Source organism: Gracilinanus agilis, chromosome 2, assembly GCF_016433145.1.
Source record: "Gracilinanus agilis isolate LMUSP501 chromosome 2, AgileGrace, whole genome shotgun sequence".
Classification (NCBI taxonomy): Eukaryota; Metazoa; Chordata; class Mammalia; order Didelphimorphia; family Didelphidae; genus Gracilinanus; species Gracilinanus agilis.
Window position 1 is genome coordinate 530,220,815 of NC_058131.1, and position 26,674 is coordinate 530,247,488.

Here is a 26,674-nt window from a genome sequence, read left to right on the forward strand (position 1 = left end):
CCTCTTTTGATAGGAGATACTGAGGAATGGAAAAAGGAGGTGGGCCACCTTTTACTTTGATTTAAACAGTAACAGCTGATTTGAGTAGGCCTACATCAGATGAAAATGTGGCCCAAAAAGATTCAGATATATCAGCTGGTATTTCAAAGTTGGGAGGGTTGTCCACCTCCTGACTGTCTAAAAGAAGTACAGGGAGAAAATTTAGTTTCCTCAGGCAATTCTAGCATCATAGCACCATCTTGAGAACATGTTATTGTGGCTCTAAGTTTACATAAAAGGTCTCTCCCTAAAAAATTTATAGGGGAGCTAGGCATTATAAGGAAAGAATTTTCTACTGATGGAGGTCACACAGACACCATTCGAGAGGAAAGCTTTGGGACCTTCAGAGCTGCCCTGATACACCTACTACATTTAGAGAGCCAATAGAATTGCACTTGGTATCTTGTTTACTCATCAACACTGATATGGAAGCTCCAGTGTCTAAGAGGTAATCATAATAAGTGTCCCCAATTTTCAAGGTTACATGAGGTTCATTACTATGTAAGGGAGAATGGACCATGATAACTGGTGTTAAGATGTCAATGTTTGGGAAATCAAAGGTTTCACTCTGATTCCAGAGTTCTTTCTCCCTTTCAGACCATTATAAAGGTCCTTGGCCATTTCTCTGGGGTTCCTCTCATTGAGGGGAATTTCTACCCTGAGTATTGCATGGATGAGCCCCATTTCAGATATATCATAAATTATCATTTGGCTCTTTTGGGTTAGTATTTCTAAATGCATTTCAATTGTTGCTATTTCTAGAACTGTTATTATTTCTAAAGTTATTATTCCTAGAGTTCCCATTATTTCTAAAATTTATGTTATTGAGCACCTGGTTCCAATTTCTGCAGTTTAACATTACATGACCCCTTTTTCTATAGAAGTAACACATTGGTGTTTGAGTTGTGTATTCTTGCAAAAGAGGTTATGGCCACTACTCAATTAGCTTTTTCTCTTTCAATTTCCTCTTTTAAACTTTTAATATTTCTCCTTAACATCTCTATTAAGTCACTATTCTCCTTATCTTTCTTTTCATGGCCACTAAATACATAAACTTCTACTCTTCTCAATTCTTTGAGGTCTATATTAACCCAATTCAGACAATTGGTCTTAAAATAATCTCTGACCACTTTACAACAGTTTTCACAAACGGTCTCATTATTTGTCTGACATCCCTTTCTCTGGCAAGATCCTGGTCTATATACCTACCTTCCAGCTCAATAAATCTATCCATAAATTGGGATGGATTTTCATTGGGGTTTTGTTTAAGATTTTCAAATTTTATCCATGTACCAGGCCTATCAGAGCAAGCTCTCATTGTGGTTAATAATGCCTCTCTAGCCTGGCATAGTCTTGTGTAATCTTGCTCATCGTTGGGTCTTGCAGTGGCCAATGAACTGCTCTTCTTCCTTGAGCCTGACTGACAAGAGAGATGATTTTATTCTTCTCTCTTTCTGTCAAAAAAACTTAGAGAAAATTTTCAATATCAATCCATTCGGGATCATGTGTGTGAAAAATGCTCTCTAGCTTTTTAATAATCACAATTGACTCATCCTCAAAAGAAGGAGTATTTTGCTTGAATATCTTAGTATCTTGGGGGTGGGGGTGAATGGTGTATGATGCCTTAGCAAAATTACATCTCCAGTCTTATTAAAGGTGGGTAGGTACTTATTTTAAGGGAAATGGGCCTGTAACTGAATTATTTTCTATTTCTGCCTCTTGGCATTGTGTTTCTGCTGCCATAGAGCAGGTAATGGGTGTAGGCAGGGAAAAAGGTCAAGTGGAAGGAGTCTGGGTAGATTTAGAGATAGTTAGAACAGGGCAAGGAGTTGAGATAGTTTTAGTATGAGCAGAATTGCATGGAGCAGGACTGGACAGAGACTGTGTTGGCTCTAATGATGAGGGAATGTTGAGAGATAAGGCTCTCTTCTTCCTCTGGGGATTTCTTAAGCTTTTCTCAATGCTTTTTATATAAGCCTTGAGTTCCCCCAAACTCTCCTTCAGCTTCTTAAGGTCACTCGAGTTATTTTCTAGGTTTTGAAGGTGAGCTTTTAGTTCAGCTAACAAATTATCACTTTGTTTTTTCCTGAAGAGGAATAGGTAGAATGCCAAGCCTCCTATCACCATAAGTACGGATAGGAACAGTGATATATAGAGCCACTGTGAAATAGTCTGTTGGACAATAAGTCATTTTAGATAGACAAGAAACAGCATCACAACTTGAACCAGACTGCTCAAAATCATAGTTAATCTAATTGTTATTTTTGTTTGCAGTTCTACTTTCTGTCAATAGATGGTGCTATTTAACATAAAGGATTAATAGAAATAACTTGACTTAGGGATAGTTTCAGTAAAAAGTAAGGAAAATGATCAGAAGGTTGTGGGTTTGAGTCCTGCCACGGTCGCCAATTAAATGTAAGGGTTAAATTAGGGGTTTTGACAAAATAAGAGAGCAGATTTTAATAATTTAAGTTTTAATGAGAAACAAAGTAAGGAGAGCAGTTTAATAAAAAAACTTGTTTAATTTAAGAAAAAAGTACAGATAGAAAAGAGGAGAGATTACTAATTTGATACCCTATAAATATATCTAAAATTCCTAATAATACCTCTAACTATCTTCTGAGGACAGTTTCTTCTGCCTGGCAGACACCAGGCCTATCTAACCTACTCTATCTATAAATTATTCACTAACTATCTAACTCTCATTCCTCAATCAGTTTTCTGTAGCAGCCCAAACTGTCAGAAGCCAACTGACAGCAGATCCTTGCCTATGAGAGAGACTTCTTGCTCTCTACAGATCTCAGAGGCAAAAAACCCTTAAAAGGCTTAGACCAAAAGCCTTCTCAGAAAACTCAGGCCCACCCTTATATTCCAGTAACTAAATGCCAACCACACTACCAGCAACCAACCCCCAATGACCAACTCACCCCAGCAGTCAACTTCCCCACAACTCCCAGCCTTAAGTCTTCACAACTGACTCTCCTAACTGTCAACAACTGACAGCCTGCCACTGACTCTCCCTCAGCAGGGGGCTCCCTGGTTCCTACTTCCTATCACGGTGGCCTGGTTAATCCCTACACATCTCTTTTTTTTATAACCTTGTGGAATTGCTTCTCAACTCTGGGGGTTGGGGGGAGGTAGAGAGAGGAGGAAGACAACATGAATCATATAACTTTAGAAAACTTATGTGTAAATTTGTTACTGGAACAAAATAAAGATAAATTTTTTTTTAAAGCAGAGGGGTTTTTCCTCACAAGACAACTCCAGTTCATACAATGATTAATATCGTATTATCAGAATCCTGCAGGAAAATGGACTGAATACATGTGGTTTAACCTATAAATAAGGGCCAACTACAGGAGGAGAAATTATTGGATGCCATAAGGCAATGAAGTGCCCACTCTATTCTTTACAGAGAATCTGTGAGTCAAAAGAAGCAGGTTTAAAGGGAAAGAGCCTACTCGGTTCCACTTTGTGAGTTTGTTATGCTTTTCCAACTCCTTGCAACTTGAATCTGTAGTCAATCTGTCACTCATTTCACAAAAAAACAACAACGTTAAATGCTAATTGGATACTGGTGCTAGAGGATATGTTTATTAAATACAATACAGTCTATGTACTTATGGAACTTACATTCTAATAGGGAGAATAAGACACAAGAGAGATAACTAAAGCAATCAATTTTGTGAATTCTAATTTAGAAAATTCTAAAACAAAAGTGCTATGTGGGGCTTGTAGAGAAAGGTTTATTACTGATGAGAGGATCAAGGAGTTGACATTTGAGTTTAGTTTTTTATAATGAGTAGGAATTCCAGAAGTGAAGTGAGAAAAGTACATTTCAAGTATGGGAACCAATTTGAACTGAGGCACTGTCAAGTCCAGCAAGGGCCAGCTTGACAAAACCACTTAGAGTCCCCAAAGGTGGCAAGGAAAATGACCTAGACACAACTGGCAGTCAGGAGGGACTGAGGTGCTGGTAGCAACCAAAAACACTTTATTGAAGGTGACATCTACTTTAATATATAAAATAGTCCCTGTCCTCAAGAATCCAAAAAGTTTATATTCAAATGAGGAATACATGTACATAATAGGTTCACACATGATACAATCAAATCAAGTAAAAAGCAACTTTTGAGAGGGAGATACTAGAAGCTTTGGAGAGCAGGAAAGGTCAAGAGATTTCTTATTTTAGATGGCACTTGAGCAGAATCTTTAAGGAAATCAGGATTCCGGGAGGCTGAACATTCCAGGAAGGCAAAGGCAATAAGACAAGTAATAAAGTGATATATAAAAAAAAATAGCAAAACAAAACAAAAAGCTAGATTGCAGAGTACAGACAGGGGAGTGTAAGTAGATTAACTACTAATCAGACCTTTAATGCTTCTTCTATTCTGCTTTATATATAATTTTGTTATCCCTAATCCTAGTTTATACAAAAGTGTTAAATAAGTACAGATTAACAATTCACCTTGAACAAATACTCAGCAATACTTCACAGGTAGCTAAGTCTGAGAAAACTTCTTGTTGTCATTGTGTTTAGTCATTTCAGTCAAGTCTGCTTCTGTATGACCCCATTTGAGATTTTCTTGACAAAGATATTAGAAACTGAGGCAAAGCAGGACTAAATTACTGGCCCAGGGGCACACAGCTAATTAAGCATCTGAGGCCAAATCTAAACTTAGGAAGAAGCTGCTATACCAGGAGTCGGCAACCTTTTTGGCCGTGAGAGCCATAAACGTACATTTTTTAAAATGTAATTTCATGAGAGCCTTACAGTGCTCACAGTGCGCGCTCCTGTAACAATGCCTGAAAAAAAAAATTGACTTTATGGCTCCTGCAGAAAGACCCATATCTGGCCCTCAAAAGAGCCAGATATGGTTCCAGAGCCATACGTTGCCAACCTCTGTGCTATACTATAGCTACTATATCACTAAGAGTTGATTTAATGTAAGGAGAAAAAAAATGATTTTGCTCAAGGTGGAATAATGGCATATATCAATGTTCAGTGTAATACCATTTAAAAAGGGATAAGGAGGACGTACTCATGAACAAATTTCAGCTAGCATTTGTGGTGATGAGAAGTCAAATTGAAATCATACCAAAATAGTTCCCAAATGTACTTACACGTCTGGGTAGGTTGGTGGGCATTTAACTCGCAAATCCACTTTGACATAGATTTCTTCATCACCAGTTAATCCCTGAGGATGTAGAACTAAATTGATTTCAGGGGGCTCTTTTACCTAAAACAGAAAAATAAAGGTTATTTTTAAAAATAGTAAAAACTAGTAACAAACATTTATTAAGTGTCTACTAGGTGCCTGGGACTAGATAAATGCCTGGGGATAAAAGGAAGAGCAGAACAAGCTGTGGCATTAATCATTTTAGTCTAACCCTCTTCCAGTCATCTTTCATTCTGTACACATAACTGTATTTTATATATTTTTTACCTATTGCATACATAAAACTCAAAAGCCATGTATGTTTAAAAAACCATTGTACAAAAATGTTCCATTCTGTTTTAAAGATACCATGAAATATGTGAAATTTCAAAATGTAAAATTGTGCATAATTTCAAATAACTGCCTATCCTCTACCTAACTCTCTTGTTTTTCTTTAATAATAATATTAGGAAAAAATAATAATATTAGGATAATCCAACTTAACCTAGAATCTGTTTATTCTGGGTTTTTTGTGTTTTGAACATCCCAATTTAGGGGAGCTAGGGTTGGCTATATCTCAAAGGCCTGGAAATAGATGTAGCAACAGCATCTATTTTCCTTAAGATTAAAAAGAAGGAGTTTATTAATTATTGTGACTGCACACACATACACACTCTCTGAACCTAAGGTGAGTCTGAACTAATCTAGAATCCAGGAATTGGAAAGAAGTTAAAACTCAGCTTCTCTAAGGCACTGAAATCTTAAGATGCAGAAAATGCCTGAAAATAAACTTTGTGTTTGAGAAGATTAAAAAATTTATCTGCTTCTATGATATTAAACTATATGTTTATCTGCATTATCCTTTTAATAACATCATAAGTCACAATTAAATTCTTACTAATTCAATGTTTTTAATATACTTTATTTTTTCCAATTACATGTAATAACAATTTTAACATTCATTTCCTAAAATTGTGAGTTCCAAATTTTCCCCCTCTCTTTCTCTCCTCCCCCCTTCCCTAAGAAGGCAAGAATTTGATATAGGTTATACATGTGCAGTCATTCAAAACATATTTCCATATTGGTCATGTTATGGAAGACTCATATAAAACAAAAACAACAAAGCACCAAGAAAATAAAGTGGAAAATATGCTTTGATTTGCATTCAGACTCCATCAGTTCTCTCTCTGGAGGGGGATAACATTTTTCATCCTAAATCCTTTGGAATTGTCTTGGATCGCTGTATGGCTGAGAAAAGCTAAGCCATTCATAGTTGAACATAATCACAGTGTTGCTATTTACTGTAAAGAATGTTCTCCTATTCTGCATACTTCATTCTATATCATTTCATGTAGGTCTTTCCAGGGTTTTCTGAAGTTATCCTGCTCATCATTTCTTGTAGCACAATAATATTCCATCACAATCATATGCCACAACTTGTTCAGCCATTTCCCAATTGATGGGCATCCCCTAGATTCCAATTCGTAGCCACCACAAAAAAAGAGCTGCTACTGGGGGCAGCTGGGTAGCTCAGTGGAGTGAGAGTCAGGCCTAGAGACAGGAGGTCCTAGGTTCAAACCCGGCCTCAGCCACTTCCCAGCTGTGTGACCCTGGGCAGGTCACTTGACCCCCATTGCCCACCCTTACCAATCTTCCACCTATGAGACAATACACCGAAGTACAAGGGTTTAAAAAAAGAAAAAAAGAAAAAAAAAAGAGCTGCTATCAAGATTTTTGTACAAATTGGTCTTTTTCTCTCTTTTTGATCTCTTTTGGATACAGACCTAGTAATAGTATTTCTAGATCAAAGAGTACACAATTTTATAGTCCTTTGGGCACAGTTCCAAATCATTCTCCAGAATGGTTGGATACCAATTCAGTGTTTTATAGCAAAACCTCTCACCCAATTGTAGACAAGAGGGGATGATCTACAAGGCTGGAACGTTGTTGATATTGAACTTTAAGGGGATACTATTACCAAGTTTGTTTAATAAATATGCAGCAATAGTGTTTTGCTTTGTTTTTGCCAGCTGGCTGATAAAATATTTCTTTCATTTCACCCCCAAACCCACAAAGCAAAATGTTGAGATCAGCTTTTTATAATGTGGAAGCACTTTCACACTATACATTATCCTGAAGGGGGAAAAAAACAATTTCAAATATGATTTTCATAAATTATTAAATTAAATCCTCCAGAATTCCATGTGAACTGGAATGACCTCCAGGAATTGATGCAGAGTGAAAGGAGCAGATCCAGGAGAACATTCCACACAGAGACTGATACACAGTGGTACAATCGAACATAACGGACTTCTCTACTAGTATCAGTGCAAGGATCCAGAGCAAGGCTGAGTGACTTATGAGAAAGAAAACTAGCCACATTCAGAGGAAGAACTGTGGGAGGAGAAACACAAAAGAAAAACAACTGCTTGAACACATGGGTTGATGGGGATATTATAGGGGATGTAGACACTAAACGATAACTTTAGTCCAACTATCAATAATATGGAATTAGGTCTTGATCAATGATACATGTAAAACCCAATGGAAGTGTGCATTGGCTAAGGGGGGTTAGGGAGGTTTGGGGAAGAGGGAAAGAACATGAAACATGTAACTATGGGAAAATATTCAAAATTAAAATAAAAACAATTAAATCCTCCATTAAAGTCTTCCTTTGATGCCTCATCATAGTATAGCAGTGATTAAAGGTTCTTAAAGGCAATGTTAGTGGTGAACAAACTCTGGCAGGTCCTACAAAATTGGAAAAGCTTTAAGCACAAGCCCATCAACTGATATTATTCCTGTTGCTTAAAGGCCAGCCTAAGTCACCAGAAGGTTAGTCACTGGATCATGAATTTTTTGAATATAGCAAATTATGAAGGCTTTCTACTAAGGCATGGAAGAATTAATATTTGTTTTAGTACAAGAGACTGAAATCAAAGATTCCTGAAGTAGGTATTTCTAATGGTATTAGGATGACCAGACACATCTTTGTATGAAAGAAATCCTACCAACATTTTAAAATTCCTTTATGTAATGTAGTAGGAAAGAGCTCTAGACTTAAGAGTCAGGAGTGATTTGAACTGAGTCTGAATTGCACCACCAATGCTTTGGAGATTAACTTGGCTACCATGGGCAAACTCCTTAACCTGAGTCTAAGTTTCTTGATTTATAAAATGAGACTAGAAATACTTGTAATACCTACCCTGTAGGATTAGAAAGAAAATCAAATGAGCTATGTATGTACAGCCCTTTGCAAATCCTAAAGTATGTCACTCATGCTGCTGCTGCTGCTGCTGATGGCACAGTAGTAGCTACAGAGAGAGGAGGAGGAGGAATAAAGGTACTTTCCAGGATTCTATGTCCAGGAGTTTTCATCTATTGCTTTGCTAACATGAGAGTTGTCAATCGGGACTGCCTTGAGGTATTTAGTGATGGACGTCATCATCCTTATCAAGGAATAAAATATCTTTTATCAAAAAAAAATCTTCAATGTATTTGCAGTTGATACTTGAACGAACACTAAGTTCATATAAGAGCTTCCTTTAGAAAATTGTTATTCTGTCATGTGAATATGTCAGAAATATATGCTCCTAGGAAGTTTTAAAAATAATTAAGACGACTATACTTTCTGCCAAGAAGGCATGTTTTAAGCAAACCTCTTTTAGAACTGGGCACATGCAGGTTTGGTATAAGAAAGAATCAATCAAATACTGTATCTTGAAACATTTCTAGATTGATAAGCAAATATGTAAGAAGTGGGAATTTTTTTTAATGGACATATTTACTGAAATTAGAAAAACCTAAATACACTACAAAGTGATTAAGTATATAAAATCCTACAGAAATGAGGAAGTAGTCAACTATTTGTTTTGCTGGTTGTCAAAATAAAAAGTATAAAGGCTTCATGGGAAGTTATAATGTGTAAGCACCCACATATTACAATAAATGTACCTTCTATGATCTAAATTTGCATTTTTTGAGATAAGTATTTTTTAAAAAATAATATTTCATTTTCCGCCAAGTAAATGTAAAAACAATTTTCAAACTTCCATTTAAAATTTTTTTGAGTTCCCAAATCTTTCCCTCTTTACCACCTTCCTTATTGTCTCTGACTCCTCAGTCTCTTCTCTGAAATGGTAAGCAATCTGATATAGAGATTTTACATGTGTAATTATATAAAATATTTTCCCATATTCATTATTTTGTATAAGAAATCTCAAACAAAAAAAAAGGAAGTAGAAAGAAACTGAAATATATGTTTCAGTCTGCATTCTAACTCCATCAGTTCTCTATCAGAGGACAGATGCATTTTTCATTATGAGTCTCTGGGATTGTCTTGGATCACTGCATTGCTGAAAATTACTAGGTCATTCACAATTGTTCATCATAAAATACTGCTGTCACTATACAATGTTCTCCTGGTTCCACTCACTTCATTTTGCATCAGTTCATGTCTTTCCAGATTTTTCCAAAATCATCCTGCTTGTCATTAAATTTGCATTTTCATAACATGAAGTTTAATATTTCAAAAATCCTTAAAACAAAAGTCAACAAATATTAAATCTAATCATGCTATCACTGCTGATTTTAAGAAATAAGAAAAGAATGCAGAGGTTAAAGATAGTTTTTAAAACCTCTGCAGTAGGATGTTAAGAATGGAGTGGTGACATTTCTTCAGAACTTGCTTCAAAAAACAGTTAAGAAAATCTTTAAAACACAGAAATAATTAAAAAAAACACAGAAATAGTTGTGGGTCTTAAAGTATCCAGGTTTGGGCACAAAAATCCTCAAAGATTCTTAAGGCCATTTTAAAAAATAGGATCATAGAGCTGTAAGGAATATTAGGAAATTCAGGCTAAGAGAGGTTAAGTCACCTGAAATGAGCTAGTAGGTATCTAAGGTAGAATTTGAATTTATCTCTTTCTGTATCTAAATTCAGTGCTTTATCTACTACAATATGTAGCTTGCTTTTTCAGCATATTTTAGTTAAATGCTATATTTTGCAAGGTATTATTTACCAAATGGAATAGATGAAATCAAACATTTGGGAATCTACTGTAAGTGTATTTTCACTTTTAAATAAAAATATTTGAGAAAAAAGTTTAAGAAATAGGAACAATTCTGTCAACCAATTCATATTGCTTAATCTCTTCAAAGCAGAGGCAGCTAGGTGGCTTGATGGACACAAATTCAGGGCCAAAGATGGGAAAACCTGGGTTCAAATGTGGCCTCAGATATGTCCTAGCTCTGTGACCCTGAACAAATTACTTAACTCCAATTGCCTAGCCCTTACCACTCTTCTGTCTTTGGAACTGGTACTTAGTATAGATTCTAAGACAGGAAGTAAGAGTTTAAAGGGGAAAAAAATCTAAAGCAGAAAAGTTAAGTCGGTATTAGTTAATCGCCCAACAAACATCATTTATCAAGTACATACAATGTGCCAGGCATGGTGCTAGATAGGTGTTAGGGATATGAATACAAAAGCAAGATCATTTCTCCCATCAAGGAGCTTAATGTCTACTGGGTCCTTGACATATTAATAGATAAGTAAATACTTCTCTGTAGAAGTGATATATACAAAACACATACAAAGGGATTGCTGGGATGAAGTGAGAGATTAACAACTAAGGAAAGGCTTCTATAATGAGGTAAAGGTCTCCAGGAGATTATAGTATTGCTACTAGATTTGATAGCATTAACCTAGCAAGCACCTTAGATGTTTGCTCCAGGATCACAGGATTGTATTTTGTCTACCACATCCTCCCTGGATATGCACCTTGGGGCAGGTAAGTGACACAGTGGATAAAGCATTTGTCCTGGTATCAGGAAGACCTGAGTTCAAATCAAGCCTGATACTTCCTAACTGTGTGACATTAGGCAAGTCACTTAACCCAGTTTGTCGCAGTTTCTTCATCTATAAAAAATGAGCTGGAGAAGGAAATGACAAACCCCTCCAGTATCTTTACTAGAAAAACCCCAAATGGGGTCATAAAGAGTTGGACATGACTGAAACACTTGAACCACAACAGTCCTCCCTGGAACAGACTCTGGAGCCTCTAGTTTTTTCTTGATTCAGACTTCTTCAGCATGTGAAAGATACTACTAGAGTAGCAAGAGCAATGACCCCATTTAGGTAATACTTGCATATTAATAAACTGTCTCAAGCAAACTTTGGCTAAAAAAAAAAAACATTATATTTTGAAATCTTCAAAAATTGGTCTATATGTTGTTCTTTTTCTTTTTTTAAATATAATTTATTTCCAAGTATCTCATTCCCTTCTTTCCCTCCCTACACCATAGACGGCATCATCTGGCAAACAGACATGTATATGTAGATTATGTCTTTCATGTTTCCAATTTTGAGTTCATACTCTAGAGTTGACATTCACAAGTTATTCTTCAAATATTAAATCTGTAGCTATATATGATGTTCCAAGAGTTCATTATCCTATATTCTTTCCAAGTTTTAAAAAAAAATCAGCCTGCTTATTATTTCTTATGGTACAGTAGTATTCCATTACAATCATATTGTTGTAGCCAGAAAGCAGAGACTCATGCTCTGCTAAGCAGGGAGGTTATCTGGAACTCATAGTTCCAGGGACACCACTCCTCCCTAGACAGAGCAGCCTTGAACATTAAGAATTATATCCTATGGCACCTGGAAACATCTATACTCCCACTGTCTAACTATTATCAGACCCTAAGACACCCAGCCCTTGAAATGTATATATTTCCCTCTGTAGATGCACCACTTGGGGAATTCTCTTACAGAACTCCCCCCAGTGCACTGGAAATAAAGCTTTCTCCTGCTTTGATTGCATTATCTCGTGTGTTCCTCTGGTGGCCACCCATACGGATTCTAACTTATGGGGGCTCGTCCCAGGATGGTGTGCGACCCCCTGGGGACCAATGAGACAGAGAAAGCTCTCTCCTAGGTTTCGTGGTGACTTCCAGAGGTAAGCAGTGAATGGTGTGTGAATGGTGCGTGATGTGTGTACTAGATGGGGAAACTGAGGACTCTCGATTGGCATACGGCTAAGTGGATGGCACGTGCTCCATGGCTTATATGGAGACATCCTATTGACAAGCTCCGAGGCCCACCCCATTCTAGGGTGAGGTATAATGTCCCATGGCTTTGTGTCCGAATTTCCACCTGTTTCTGAGTGGGACCTTGAGTATCGCAGTTCCTGCATTTCCGTGAGGAATCAGGTCGAGAAAACCGGGAAGAGAGTCGGATATAAGGGAGGGAAGGAAGTCGTTGGAAACCTTGGAGATAGGTATCCGGGGGGAATACGGGGACAGGGGATACGTAACTTTAAGGGGTTGGAGTCCCCTTGAGCAGCTCCCCCGGTGAGAGGGGGAAGGAGTCAGGGTTTGATTCCCTGGAGGAAACAGTTCCGGAAATCCAGGGTTCAAATCCCTGGTGGAACTAAATCCCGGAAAAGTCCAGTGGCGGATGCGTCACGGGCAGAAGAGGGGAACTGGATCTTTTTGGAAGGACGCCAGGGAAAGTGGGATGGAGCCCCAAGTGGGCTACATCCCCAATTCAAACTTTGTTTAGATCCACAAAAAGAATCTTCTGTTTATCGTTTTGTTTGTCTGTCTTTTGTGTTGTCCTTTGTCTGTGTCTTTTTGATTGGTCAAAAACGTGCCAGAGTCAATCAACCCCCCTGGACTTCGTCCTAAGTCATTATTCTGATTTCAAAATCCATGCGCATGCCTTAGGTTTATCAGTAAAAAAGGGGAAGCTGCAGACCTTTTGTAATTCGGAGTGGTCTACATTTGGGGTTGGATGGCCCCGGGGTGGGACATGGCAACAGTCTATTATTTCTGCAGTTCAGGGTCGTATTTTGCTCCCTGGTCGTGAAGGACACCCCGACCAAATGCCTTACATTCTAACCTGGCAGGATTTAGTCTTGGACCCCCCACCCTGGCTTTGTTCGGTTGTGGAAGGATCTAATACCAGCAAGAAAACAGTTACACCCTCCCAGGTTCTGGTTACCCAGCCCCAAAAACCCAGCTCCAGTTCGGAGGTCCCCTAATTCATCAGTACTGGCTGGGTCTGTGTCTTTGGTGTTATTTCCGTCCTTATCAAGAGCCAGGGCGAATCAGCCTGGTGCTTGCTGGTTTCCCAGGCTTCAAGGCGAATTCAGAGGGGAAAACTGCAAACATTCTGCAATTCCCCTTCCCCTATCTACATTTCTAACCTCCCAGACTGGAGAAACTGTGCCGCTCAGGCAGCAGACTTAACATTTGAATAGGGAGAGGATTTTAAACAAACCTCCCAGACCTGTTGGCAGATTTAACATCTGAATAGGAGGGGAATTGAAAGATTGAACTTCCCACAGTCAAAAATCCTCAGCAGAGGACAAAAGCAAATATATGTTCAATCATTTTTCTCTTTTTTCCTTTGAATGGACCTCCAAAGGAGTGAAAAAGGGAAAAATTCAGAGCAGAAAAGGGAGATTTTACTCCACAATTGGAAGCATTTTCACTTAAGATTTGATTTTAAGGGTCGAGGATTGCTAATGATGTTGATATGATACAATGTAATTTTATTTATCATGGTAACTGTTTGTCAGTCAAATGTGAAATATTAACCAGATTTTACTGAGCACAAAAACTCATAGTTGGAAGTTTGTTAAGCCTTGGTTTCAGTGAATTGAGAATTGTTTAAATGTAGTTAATAGCCAATCTGACACAGAGAGGGAATGATTATTCTATAAGGTCAGAAATTGTACTGGCTACTTTGTAGATGTAAAAGTCATACAGAAAAAGTTGTAATGTTATTATTGAGAACTTATTCTAGAATTTAAACTTGGTATTTTTAAAATGAGATGTTTTTTTAATGTATGTGCTGTCAGAACTAGCAACAAGTAATCATATGACACACAGGAAGTTTTTAAAGTGGTTAATCTGTGCATGGGATTTAATAATACAGGTACTAAAATTTGGGAAAAGTGGAATTTCTAAACAGTGTTATATTTGACTAGGGTTGTATGAACTGTTTTTTAAAAATGTGTACAATGTATAAGAAGGAATTTGTGATCTAGAGATTAACATGTATTTAGACTCAAATTGCTAGAAAGTAATGATGAATGAATACAAAATATGTATGCATTTGGACTATAAGGAGAATTAAGTTTTCCACCTGAATCGGTTAAGGTTGTATGATGTGCAAACTGTATGAAATTAACAAGAGAAAATTTGACCAGCCCAGAAAGCTAATAGGATTACATGCAATTAAATATAGTGCCTTTCCTCTTTTTGCAATAATGGTAAAGGAGGAGAAGCTAGAAGAAATAAGAGTAATTGATAAAGAAATAATAGGTGTGAATTCTAGAACAAATGGTAAATCAGAATAATATTGATGGAATTTAATCAGTTATGTAAGCAATGCTTTGACGTAAAGGAAGCTAAACTGGAGGTTCTATTCTGTTTTAAACAGAGGTCTGAAAGGAATAAAAGTAAATGGCTTTGAAATTCAGTTGTTTACATACTGAAAGATTACTAAAGGACTCAAAGTTGTTTGGGAGTTGTGGAGTTCAAACTGAAGTTTGTTCAAAATAATTTATTATGAAGATTTTGGTACATGCTAAATTTTAAACTGTAGGTGATCTCACTTGGTAAAGAGAGATAAGAGACAAGGTTGTTAAGTCATAAAAACCTAAATCAAGCCAGGCAGCCTTAGGGTAAATTGCCCACAAGCTATTAAACTCTTCATTGCAAAAAGGAAAGAGAGAAATACTTTTAATTGTTCCACTTTTGATACTTAGGAACTGATATAGCAGCATAGTACATAAGTAAGATCTTAAAGAATTTAAAGATGAGTATATTTTAATTGTATACTTCAGAGGTGTTCAAGCAAGTAAAAGTTGATAGAAAAGTCATGGATATCTTGTAAAACAGGTTCTTTTTTTTAGCAGTACAGTTGTTATAGGGGTGCAAATGGTGAACCCCTGGGTTCAGGAAGGAGGCCCTTCTCAGGGAGGAGAGGACTCCAAGCTTAGCTTAGAAGTATCCTTTTCAAAGAGTGTGGACATGACTCCTTGCACTCAGGCATTTAGTGAGTGGGGGGGTCTGTCTGAGATCCTCTGGGCTTAGGCTATCAAGGTGTGGCTGGAGGTGTATCTCTTTTGTTACAGGGGCAGGAAAGGGGAAGGGAGTTTCCCTATTCACAGACTGCCCGAGTTAAGGGGGAGTTTCCTTATTCACAGCCTGCCTGAGTTAAGGGGTGCAGGGTCCCTACCATCTCTGCACAAGACTGTTTTCTCCTTATTTATCTTTCCGTCATAAGAGGTTTAAAAAATATAATAGGTTTAAGTGTTTAAATTGATCAAAAATGTTTTTTTGGGGTTTAAAGTTATCATAAATAGTTTTTCATCTCAGTGTATTAAAATTGACTAACTTCATTATTACATTTGACTTCCTGGTCTTGAAAATAGATAAGCAGCCTGCTTGTCAAAAGGCTTGCTTTAAGGTTTATAGTGCTTAAAAGGTTTCAAATCTTGTAATTGGAAATAGACCCTGTAATACTACATGCTTTATGATATTCCTTTAAATGTGACTTTTATGTAAATCGTTGCTAAAACATGTGCTTTAAGTATTGTTTGAATGTAAGCAAAAGCTCATTGTAAACCTGACTGTACCATAGGTTTTGTTCAATCCTCAGTGGTTATCTCAGTTTACCAATTTGTACTATGAATTGCAAGTTATAATTGATAAGCACTATGCTAAAGACACAGTGCCTCAATTCTTGGGAGTTACTTATTAGCATTTGAAGGGATACCAAATGGTATGTTTATTTTTGTGATGGTAACAGAGAGTCAGAGAAAGTGAAGAGGTATGTTGTGTTTGAATAGAGAAGAAAGACTTGATCTAATACCTTGGGTATGCAGATTTGTGATGGGTAAATGGAAGTTGTGTTCTGCTTTTTAAGCAGAGGGTTTTGAGGGAAAAAGAGAGAGGGAGAAGGAGAGAGAAGGAGAGAGGAGAGATGAAAGAGAACAGATAGGGAGGTGAAAAAGAATAGATAGATGTTCTACTCTTATAATTGGATCTTTGACCTAGGGATAATTTCTAAAATTAGTGTATATGGTATTGGGAAAATCACAAATTCTGGAATTCTCTTGAAAGTTACACTGAAGAGATTCCTGTATGGCTTGTCTTAGTCTTTCAGATGGCCCAGGTACAAGAGACGATAACAGCCCTGACTTATATTTACTGTGGAGCTACTCAATCCAGCACTCCTGTTCCTTAATTCAGGTTTTGTGACTAAAGTGTGATATGTTAATTATTGCCAGAATATGCAAGAATAACTGAGTGATTAGCCTGGTAGGGATGTGAAAGGCTTGTTTGAGGGTATGGAAATTCTTTTCAGACTGCTGCTTAGCAGAATTTCTCTGAGCTGTAATGGGAAAGACTTGTCTTTTAAGGAAGGAGAAGGCTTCTGGGATCCAGTACAAAAGACAGAGAATGTTCTGTGATGGTTAGAGAGGCAATTCTAGGGCTCAATCTGGACTGGACCTCTTCTGACCATCTAGGCTACTAATCCTTGAGTGACACAAGGACGGCATGAGCCAGTGACAGCTTTGGCCTGTACATATGGCATGAGCCAGTGTCAGCTTTGGCCTGTACATGGAGCCCCTCACTATGTGTCCCTTGGGACACAAGGAAATTTTTTTCCTATCTGCCTTCCCTTTTTGGAGCAAGTTCCCATAATCAGCACTTAATGCAAGTTGTAAATTAATGTTTCCATCTCCCCAAACAACCTATTAGGTTAATAATTGGAAATTATCAAATTGTTAGGGAACACACTTTGAGAAGTAAGTGAAGTTTAGTGATAGATGACTTGTAGCTTACAGCCTTAATTTACCACAACAGAAGTTTGGATTTTGAGCTTGGAAATAACCCAAAGCTTTCTGGATTTCCTCCAGAATCTGGGATAAAGAAATTTATCTGTAAAGTATTGTTATTTAAGTAGTTATAGATGCCATATTAATGAGGGCTTTGCAAAAGGATATGTTTTTAACAGAAACATCACATGCCAGCTCTGCAAACAACTTAGGGATCAAATTTCCTAAAAGGTTCAATTCCTGTCAGAGGATGATTTCTGGGGATAAAATCTGTTGGCTAAGATACCCAAATGTTAATGTTTAATATCATTTTCTATTGTGCTAATTTTCTCTCTTTGTATCTGGTGTTCTAGTTTTTGCCCCAGTCCTAGGTTCTATCCTTCTGCCTTAGGGAATGGATGCTCCCCCTTGTGACCTGTCTGTCAGTCTGGGGAAACGGTCTCTGGTCTCCAAGCCTTCAGGACCCTGGCATTCACTGCAGAGATGCCCCTGAAGACCCTGTGCCCACAGCTCTTCCTCCTGTTCCCCCTTCTCAGAGATTCTACACCCCTTCTCAGCTTGAGGAGGCTACAGAAGATTGAAACCATCAGCCCTCTTCCCTTAGACATTTGGAGGAGGGGAGGGGAGACGGCATGGGACTTTGTGGGACATTGTACCCCAGAGACAGCATAGAACACTATAGGCAGGAAAATCCCTTTGTTTCCACTATGTACCCTTCCCCTTATTCTTAAACAACTAGCAGCTTTTGTAAAGGAACAAATTAACACCTTTCAGCTTATGGTCCTACATCGGTATTACCAGACAACCCCCACCCTTGATACAATCTGTGCTGACACTAATCTTTAAAGGACCACCTGAGGATGATTCCTCAGTGAACAAAACGAAAAGGGGGGAATGTTGTAGCCAGAAAGCAGAGACTCATGCTCTGCTAAGCAGGGAGGTTATCTGGAACTCATAGTTCCAGGGACACCACTCCTCCCTAGACAGAGCAGCCTTGAACATTAAGAATTATATCCTATGGCACCTGGAAACATCTATACTCCCACTGTCTAGCTATTATCAGACCCTAAGACACCGGTGCCTAAATTCCAGCCCTTGAAACATATATATTCCCCTCTGTTGACGCACCACTTAGGGAATTCTTTTACAGAACTCCCCCCCCCCAGTGCACTGGCAATAAAACTTTCTCCTGCTTTGATTACATTGTCTCGTGTGTTCCACCCATACGGATGCTAACAATATACCACAATTTGTTTAGCCATTTCCCAACTGGTGGACATCCCCTCAGTCCGGTTCTTTGTCAACACAAAAAGAGCTGCTATAAATATTTTGGAATATACAGGAATTTCCTTTTCCCCTGATCTCTGGGATCTAGCAATGGGTCTAAGGCCATATAAAATTTTATAACCATATATATAATACCAAATTGCTTTCCAAAATGGGTGGATCAGTTTACAGTTTCACCAACAGTGTATTAGTGCCCCCATTTTTCCACATTCTCTAACATTTGTCATTTTAGCCAATCTGATGGGTATAAGAGGATACCTCAGAACTATTTTGGGTTATATTTCTCTGCTCAATAATGATTTGGAGCATTTTTTCATATTCCTATATATGGTTTTGATTTCATCTGAAAATTGTTAATTCATATTTTTTGCTCATTTATCAATTGGGAGATGGCTCTTATTCCCATAAATTTGACAAAGTTCTCTATATATTTTGGATATGAAACTTCTATCTAAGAGCCTGCCTATGAATTTTTCCCATTGATTTTGTTTTCCTTCTAATCTTGGCAACATTTATTTTATTTGTACAAAACCTTTTTCATTAAAAGTATTCAAATTTATCCATTTTACATATTGCAATGCTCTCCCTCTCATTTACTCATAAAACCTCTCATCAATAAATCTGATAAATGATCTGTTCCCTGTTCTTCTAATTTGCCTATAATCTCATTTTATGTCTAGAACATGTACCCATTTTAATCTTACTTTAATGAATGGTTAAGATATTGGTCTATATCTAGTTTCTGCCAAACTATTTTCTAGTTGTCCCAGCAATTTTTACCAAATAATGATTTCTTATCCCCAAACCTGATCTATGCTTTCATCCAATTAAAGGTTGCTATAATCTTTCACTTCTGCTTTATGTCTGTCTTATTCCATTGATCTAATTTTTTATTTCTTAGCTAGTACCAGATAGTTTGATAATTACTGCTTTCTAATACAGTTTAAAATCTAGTACTATTAGACCCTCCCTTTACATTTTCTTTCATTAATACTTTTGATATTCTTGATCTTCCTTCCAAAAGAACTTTGTTATTATTTTCCCAGTAAAATAATTTTTTGGTGATTTGATTGAGATGGTACTGAATAAGTACATTAGTTTAGGTAGAATTTTCATTTTAATTATATTGGCTCTGTCTATATATGTAATTAATATTTCTTCATTATTTAGACCTTACTTTATTTGTATAAAAATGTTTTATAATTATGTTCATGTGGTTCCTGGGTTTATTTCCGCAGGCATTTTATTCTATCTTGTGATAATTAGATTAAGTCTACACTGCCCATCTTTAGATTTAATCACCAAAGGTGAGAACACCTGTGGGAAGCCAATAAGAGAATAGATAAAAATCTGAGACTCCTCTTTTGACCCCTCTTGTGATCCTTGTGATTTCTTCTTGAAAAGTATTATGGCCTTACTGAAAAGCTTTAAGTTCCTATCAAACCTGAATTTAAAGGGTTAACACTGTTAACACAGCAAGGAATGCTGCTGCCTGTTATAGCTAAGGCCAAGATACTCCCCAACTTGGCTTTCTGATAAGAACCTAGTCAAAATTCAGCCTTGGCCTTGGTCTATTCTGAAGCCAATGTTTTGTGTTTTGATGTGACATAATTTGTAACTTCTGCGCATCTGCAAAGTTTCGGGGGGGTTCTTTTGTGTGAAATGAGTCTTGAAATATATATAATAAACTCCATGCTCCTGGAGCCAGAGCTGGAAGCATAAAGTAAAAGACATTTCCCTTGTCCTGTCCTTATTTCCTTATCAACTAAACTGTCATCAGATTATCAGAGATGATAAAAAGATCTCCACAAACACCTCTAATTCTGGGAGGTCTGTAACCCACGTGTGCTAGAGTGGGTGACGAATCAGAATCAACTGACTGCCCCCTAGGCAGTACTATGAGAATCAGTCTATTGTGATTGGACATGCAAATTGGAGGTGGATGCAGGAAGTGAGGAAAGATGCCAACTTTTAAATATGATGGTAACTTCCTGAGAAGGCAGTGGGCGTTTGAACTTGGTGTTGAAGGATCTTTGGTGGGACCTCTGACTTTGAATTTTCACATGGGTAAATTAGGCTGACTCTCTCTGCCCTTGGCGTTTCTGGAGGCTCTACCCTCAGGGAGGCCTCTCTTACCTCTCTAATTGTAAAAGGCCTTGTGGCTAGAAGCCTCTGTGCCCCTCTGCTGGGCCTCTAAATTCTTACCTGGTCCGGGCCTCTGATCCGGGCCAGAGTTTCTCTCTCTCAATTTCCCTACCTTCAACCTTCCTAATTGTAAATAAACTTCCATAAAAGTCAATTTTGACTTGAGATTATTCTTAATTGAGGATTGATAATAGTTCAATCCTCTGGCAACCATCTTTTAATATATTGAACCCATAAAACCCCTTTTCCCCTCTTACAATCTGTAGTTATTTTAAGTGGAATATCTCTTTCCATCTCTTCTGGCAGGACTCTTGTTAGAAATATATTGAAATGCTAATGATTTGTGTGGATTTATTTTATATCCTACTATTTTGCTAAAATTATTGATAGTTTCAACTGACTTTTTAGTTGAATCTCTAGAATTTTCTACATATATCATCATGTCATCTGCAAACAGACATAGTTTTATTACTCTTTGCCTATTCTGATTCCTTCCATTTCTTTTTCTTCTTGTATTTGCTTATTGCTAGCATTTCTAATACTATGATAAATAACTTTCACTCCTGAGCTTACTGGGAAGGCTTCTTCAAGCTTATCTCTGTTACAAATAATACTTACTGATGGTTTTAGGTAGATACTTTGTATCATTTTAATAAAAAATCCATTTTGCCTATGCATTCCAGTGTCTTCAGTAGTAATGAAAACTGTATTTTGTCAAAGGCTTTTTCTGTATCTATTGGTATAAACACATACTTTTTTATTACATTTGTTAATAATATAATCAACTATGTTGATATTTTCCTTATACTAAACCATGCCTTTGTTTTTGATATGGATCCTATTTGGTCACAATGTATAATCTTTGTGATTTGTTGTTATAATCTCTCAGATAGTGTTTTTTTTAGGATTTTTGCATCCATATTCATTAATGAAATTGGTCTTTATTTTTCTTTCTGTTTTTGCTCTTCCTAGATTAGGTATCAGAACCATATTTGTTTCATAAAAGGAGTTTGGTAAAACTCCTTTACCTGTTATTTCAAATAATTTATTTAATATTGGAATTAGCTGATCTTTGAATGTTTGGAAGAATTCACTTGTAAATCCACTTGATCACGATGCTTTTTTCTTGAGCAGCTTATTTATGGCTTGTTCAATTTTTTTTTTCTAAAACAGGTTTATTTATGTATGCTACTTCCACTTCTGATAGTTTAGGCCGATTATGGACAAATTACAGCCCATGGGCCAGATTAGGGTGGGGGGCCCTGAAATATTCTATCCAGCCCCGGGATGTTATTCCTAATCTGATGAATACAATAAGTAGGATACAATACAATGAAACTTCGAAAGAGTTGCCTTAGAAATAGACTGACAGATGATCATTTCCTTTCCTTTGGCCCCCTCTTTAAAAAGTTTGCCCATTACTTGTTTAGGCAGTTCTTTTTGGGGGGGATAAGTATTCTATTTCACTTACATTGTTACAATTTATTCCCATGTATTGAGCAAAATAACTCGTAATAATTGCTTTAATTTTTAATTTCTTCTCCTTTTTAAAGCTAGTGATTTGGTTTCCTTCTTTTTAAAAATCATATTAACCAATGGTTTACCTATTTTTCATAAAACCAAAGTCTAGATTTATTGATCAATTCGATGGTTTTTTTATTTAACTACAATGTTTTTGAGCCCTAAGAAAAAGGAATACTCCTTTCTGTTCCCATTCAGTTCTTTCCAAATATCTCTCATATTTAACTTAGCTAAGATTCTATTCATTGCCTTGACTTTTTTTTTTTGGGGGGGGGTTAAATTTATCTAGTTCTGAGAGGGGAAAATTGAAGTACTCCACTATTATTATTTTGTTATATATTTCCATCTGTAACTCTTTTCCTTTAGAAATCTGGAAGCTATAACTTTTGATACATATAAGTTTAATATTGATAATGCTTCTCTATGTATGGTAACATTTAAACATAAAACAATTTCCCCATTTTTCTCTTTTTATCTATTTTAGCATTAACTTTTTCAGCAATCATGATTGCTACCCCTGCCCTTTTTTTTAATCAGCTGAGGCATGGTATATTCTGCTCTAGCTCTTTATTTTTACTCTATGTGTGTGACTCTCATTTTCAAGTTTGTTTCTTGTAAATAATATATTATCAGATTTGGGGTTTTGATCCATTTTACTATCCATTTTTGTTTTATGGGTGAATTCAACTCATTCACATTCAGTCATAATTATTAGTTGTACATTTCCCTCCATCTGTTTTTCCTGTTTCTCTTCCCCTCTTTTTGCCAAATCCCTCCATGGACATCTAATTTCTTCTGTACGCTACCTCTCCAATTTGCATCCCTTTTTAGACCTCTTCCCTTCTTCTCTCCCTTTGTCTTGCTAATTCTAACTTAGCTCATCCTTCTAAATACTCCACCCTTTTCCCTTCCCCCTTACCTTCAGGGTCCTTATTCTATCCATCTATCCAAAGTCCCTTCTTTATCCTTCCAACCTTGTCTTTCTATTTTTTATATGAATTAAGATTCTAAAATATTCCTCCATTATCTAGTCCTAAAAGTGCTTTCCTTATCCCCTTATCTAACCACCCCTCACATATCTTACTAGGTACTCCTTCCTAGATATACTACTCTTTTCATATTCTCTAGCTTTCTTTTCTTTTGATCTAACATCCCTTCTCTTTGTTCCTTAATCCCTCCTTTATCCTATCCCCTCTCCTTCTTGTTTCTCTGTAAGTTGACTTTTACCCTCCTTGTTGTTTATGCTGTTCCTTCTTTAACCCAGATCTGATGAGAATAGGTTTCTAGTCTTACCAGCCCTCCTCCCCTTTCTCTGTGAGTTTTTCCACTCATGCTTATTTTATATGATAATTATTCCATTTCACCTCTTCCTGCTCTATTTTATTATTATCTTAAGCTCATTCCATTATGTTCAACTCTACCTTAAGTCTTCTATCTATATATGCTCATTCAATCTACCCAGGTAATGATGTTATTCTTAAGGGTTATAGATGACATTTTCCCATATAAGAAATGTCAATTTGACCTTCTGGGTCCTTTAAAATTGTTCTTTCATGTTTACCTTCTTATGATTCTCAAAGATGTAATTTTCTGCTGAGTTCTGGGTTTTTCCCCAAGAAGAGTTGAAACTTAAATATCCACTTTCCCTCTTGTGTAATTATGCTCAATTTTGCTAGCTATGTGTTCTTGGTTGTAAACTGAGTTCCTCTGTTTCGAAATACTGTGTTTCATGCCCTTCATTCTTTTAATGTTGAAGCCACTTAAGTCTTATGTTATTCTGATTGTAGCTCCACAGTATCTGGGTTTGTTTTTTTTTCCTTGCTGCTTATGATATGTTCTTCTTAATGTGAGAGTTATGGAACTTAACAAGGATATCCCTGTGCATTTTCATGTTGGGGTCTCTTTGCAGGGACAATTAGTGAAATATTTCAATTTCTATTTTGCTCCCTAGTTCTGGAATTTCTGGACAATTTTCCTTAATTATTTTTTGACATATGGTATCTAAATGCTTTTTTTTTAATCATAACTTTCTGGGAGTCCAACAATTCTTATATTGTTTGTTTTTTAAATATTTTCCAGATCAATTATTTTTGAAATAAGAAGTTTCGTATTCTTGTCTATTTGTTATTTCTCATTGCCTTAGGAAGTCATTAGCTTCCTTTTGTCCAATTCTAGTTTTTGATGAATTATTTTCTTCTGTGAGTTTCTGAATCTCTTTTTCATTTGGGTGATCTTTCTTTCATAATTTTGTTGATTTTCTTGCATTATTCTTTTTTTAACCTCTCTCATTTCATTTGTGAGGTCTTTCTCCAGCTCCTCCAAAAGCTTTTTTTGAGCATGTGACCATTTAACATTTTTCTTTGCTGTTTTAGAAGTAGGTATTTTTACTTCACTCTCTTCTGAGTTTGAACCTAGACCTTCTCTGTCCCTGCAATAGCTATTAATAGTTGGGTTCTTTCTCCTTTGCTTATTCATTAAAAAAAATTAGTGAATCTACTTTAAACTGTATGAAACATTTAACTAAAGAGAAACTTCTAAAGAAAGGGCTCTGATTTCTGTTGACAGTCTATACCCTATAACTTCGTCTAATTAGTTTGATACCCAGATTTGGATAACTTATAAAGATGTCTCTGTTGCATGGGAGCAGAAATATAAGAATGAATCTTTTTGTTTAAACTGATACTCCAGTACTTTTCCTGCATGGGTAATGAGTCTATCTTGGTAGAATGCAGGAGTTCCTTTATTACAAAGGGGAACATCCCTTTGTATAAGGTAACAATATAAAATTTTATTAAGCCGAACATATGAGTAGGACACATAAATGAGGCAGCACTAGAAGTAAATTTTCAAATGAAACAAATAGCATTTCAAAGTTGATTTCTCAGTTATTCTCAAGATGTATGAAAATTTTATTTACATGCACACACAAATACAGCCTCTTTACTTTTCAGCTGTTTGTATTGCATTATATGAGCTGTATTTATGTTTCCCACAATATAACAGACCACTTTACAATTTTAAGCATTGGATATGTATACACTATAATTATTAAAATTGAATGTATGTCTCCATAAAGAAAGTAAGTGGTGAAATGATGGTTTTAAAATTGAGGATCTGAATATAGTTTCAGATATAGAAAAGCTGAGAAGAGAAAAAAGGAATGCTCAGTTCTCAATTTGGGCTAACTGGCATGGAAATTCAACTTTAGATAAAGAATTCTCAAAAGCTTGAGAAGATGTAACAGAAACATGTATAAAGAGGGTTTGGGGGAAAAAGTGTGCCCACAGCTCCCAATTTTCATGGATTTAACAAAGATGAAATGTTGGAAGAAGTGAATAACAAGACTGTAAACTTAGCTCAAGAATTAGAGGTAGAAGTGGATAAGAATGATGTGGATTTCATTGAGTATCACAGAGAAGAAATCTTGAATGAGTATTTGGTTGAAGTAGCTACAAAGATTGCATTAGGAAGCAAAGCTTCAGAAGAGAGGTCAAACCAAAAAAGATTCACAACAAAACAACTGGGAGAAGCATTTCATCATCTGAGTGAATTCTATTCTTGTATTGAAAAGATGAATCTGAACACTTTTTGAAATTCCAGAGACTTTTTGAGGATTCCTTGTTATCATCAGACACCAAAGGAAAAACAGATTGCTACTGTTCAAACATCAAGATAGCTTAATAAAAAAATTGTACAGCCAAACAACAGTGATAAAGACAAGGGGCAGTGAATGGGGAAGGGGCAACATACTGCACAACCTATGTTAACCTTAAGTGCTTTATCATTAACTTTACCTTTCATAATTCTGTTTATATCATGGTACAGTATTTAATGTGTCTACATTTCAGTATATTTTTCGCCATATAAGTGTATTCTTTTGTGTATGTCTTTGTTATATAGGCTGAGTGAAGTGAGTGGATAGGGGCAAATTCTCATTATATAAAAAAATGATTTATGCAAAATGGTCCCCTTACATAAAGCAAGAACTGTCTGTACTTCAATCATATTCAAAAGATTTTATAGCATGAAGTTGAAGAAGCCTTCACATATGCTACCAAACTCATCACAAGCCCTTGAAAGGGCTGGCTTTTGTATGTACTGTTTAGGTCTACATCACTGGCATGCAAATTAATTAAAATATCAGTGAATAAATTTACAAGTTGGTGAACAGAAGTAAATGTATGCAATTTTAAAAATTAAGTATGAGTAATAAAATACTTTAGAATGTCTATTTTTCCTTAATATTGGGTAATTTCTAATTGAATAAGTGATAGGTAACTTTTTGTGATTTCATTAAATCTTTGATTTATGAAATAAATAATTGCCTAGAAAAAATGATTGCTTCATTTTAATGTAATAGTATTAGAATCTGAATATGTAAGTTTTAGTTGTATAAATAACGGTTTAAAATTTACATTGCAGAATTGGTACAGCTTCAGAATTAATTTAGCAGCTAGTATGATGTCAGTGTTGAACTCCATGCTTTGGATATTAATTATCGGAGATGAACTGTCATGTGTATCCATTTTTTGAAGTGCAATAAAGTCTAAGGATTCAAATATAAAATAAAACAAAAAAAATTAGTAGCCAGGACAATTACACAGCACAGATAAGGAGAATTTTACATAAATTTACATGAGTTACATAAATATTTTCCCAATACTT

At 36.3% G+C, this 26,674-nt stretch overlaps 1 protein-coding gene across 1 annotated transcript in view; it reads right to left on the reverse strand.

Annotated features, from left to right (window-relative positions):
- EIF2AK4 (eukaryotic translation initiation factor 2 alpha kinase 4) overlaps positions 1 to 26,674 on the reverse strand; it is a 133,747-nt gene that overhangs the window by 102,474 nt on the left and 4,599 nt on the right. Inside the window, exon 2 of the mRNA XM_044665134.1 lies at positions 5,164 to 5,279. Coding sequence (XP_044521069.1) covers positions 5,164 to 5,279 — 116 coding nt within the window. The remainder of the gene's footprint in view (positions 1 to 5,163; positions 5,280 to 26,674) is intronic.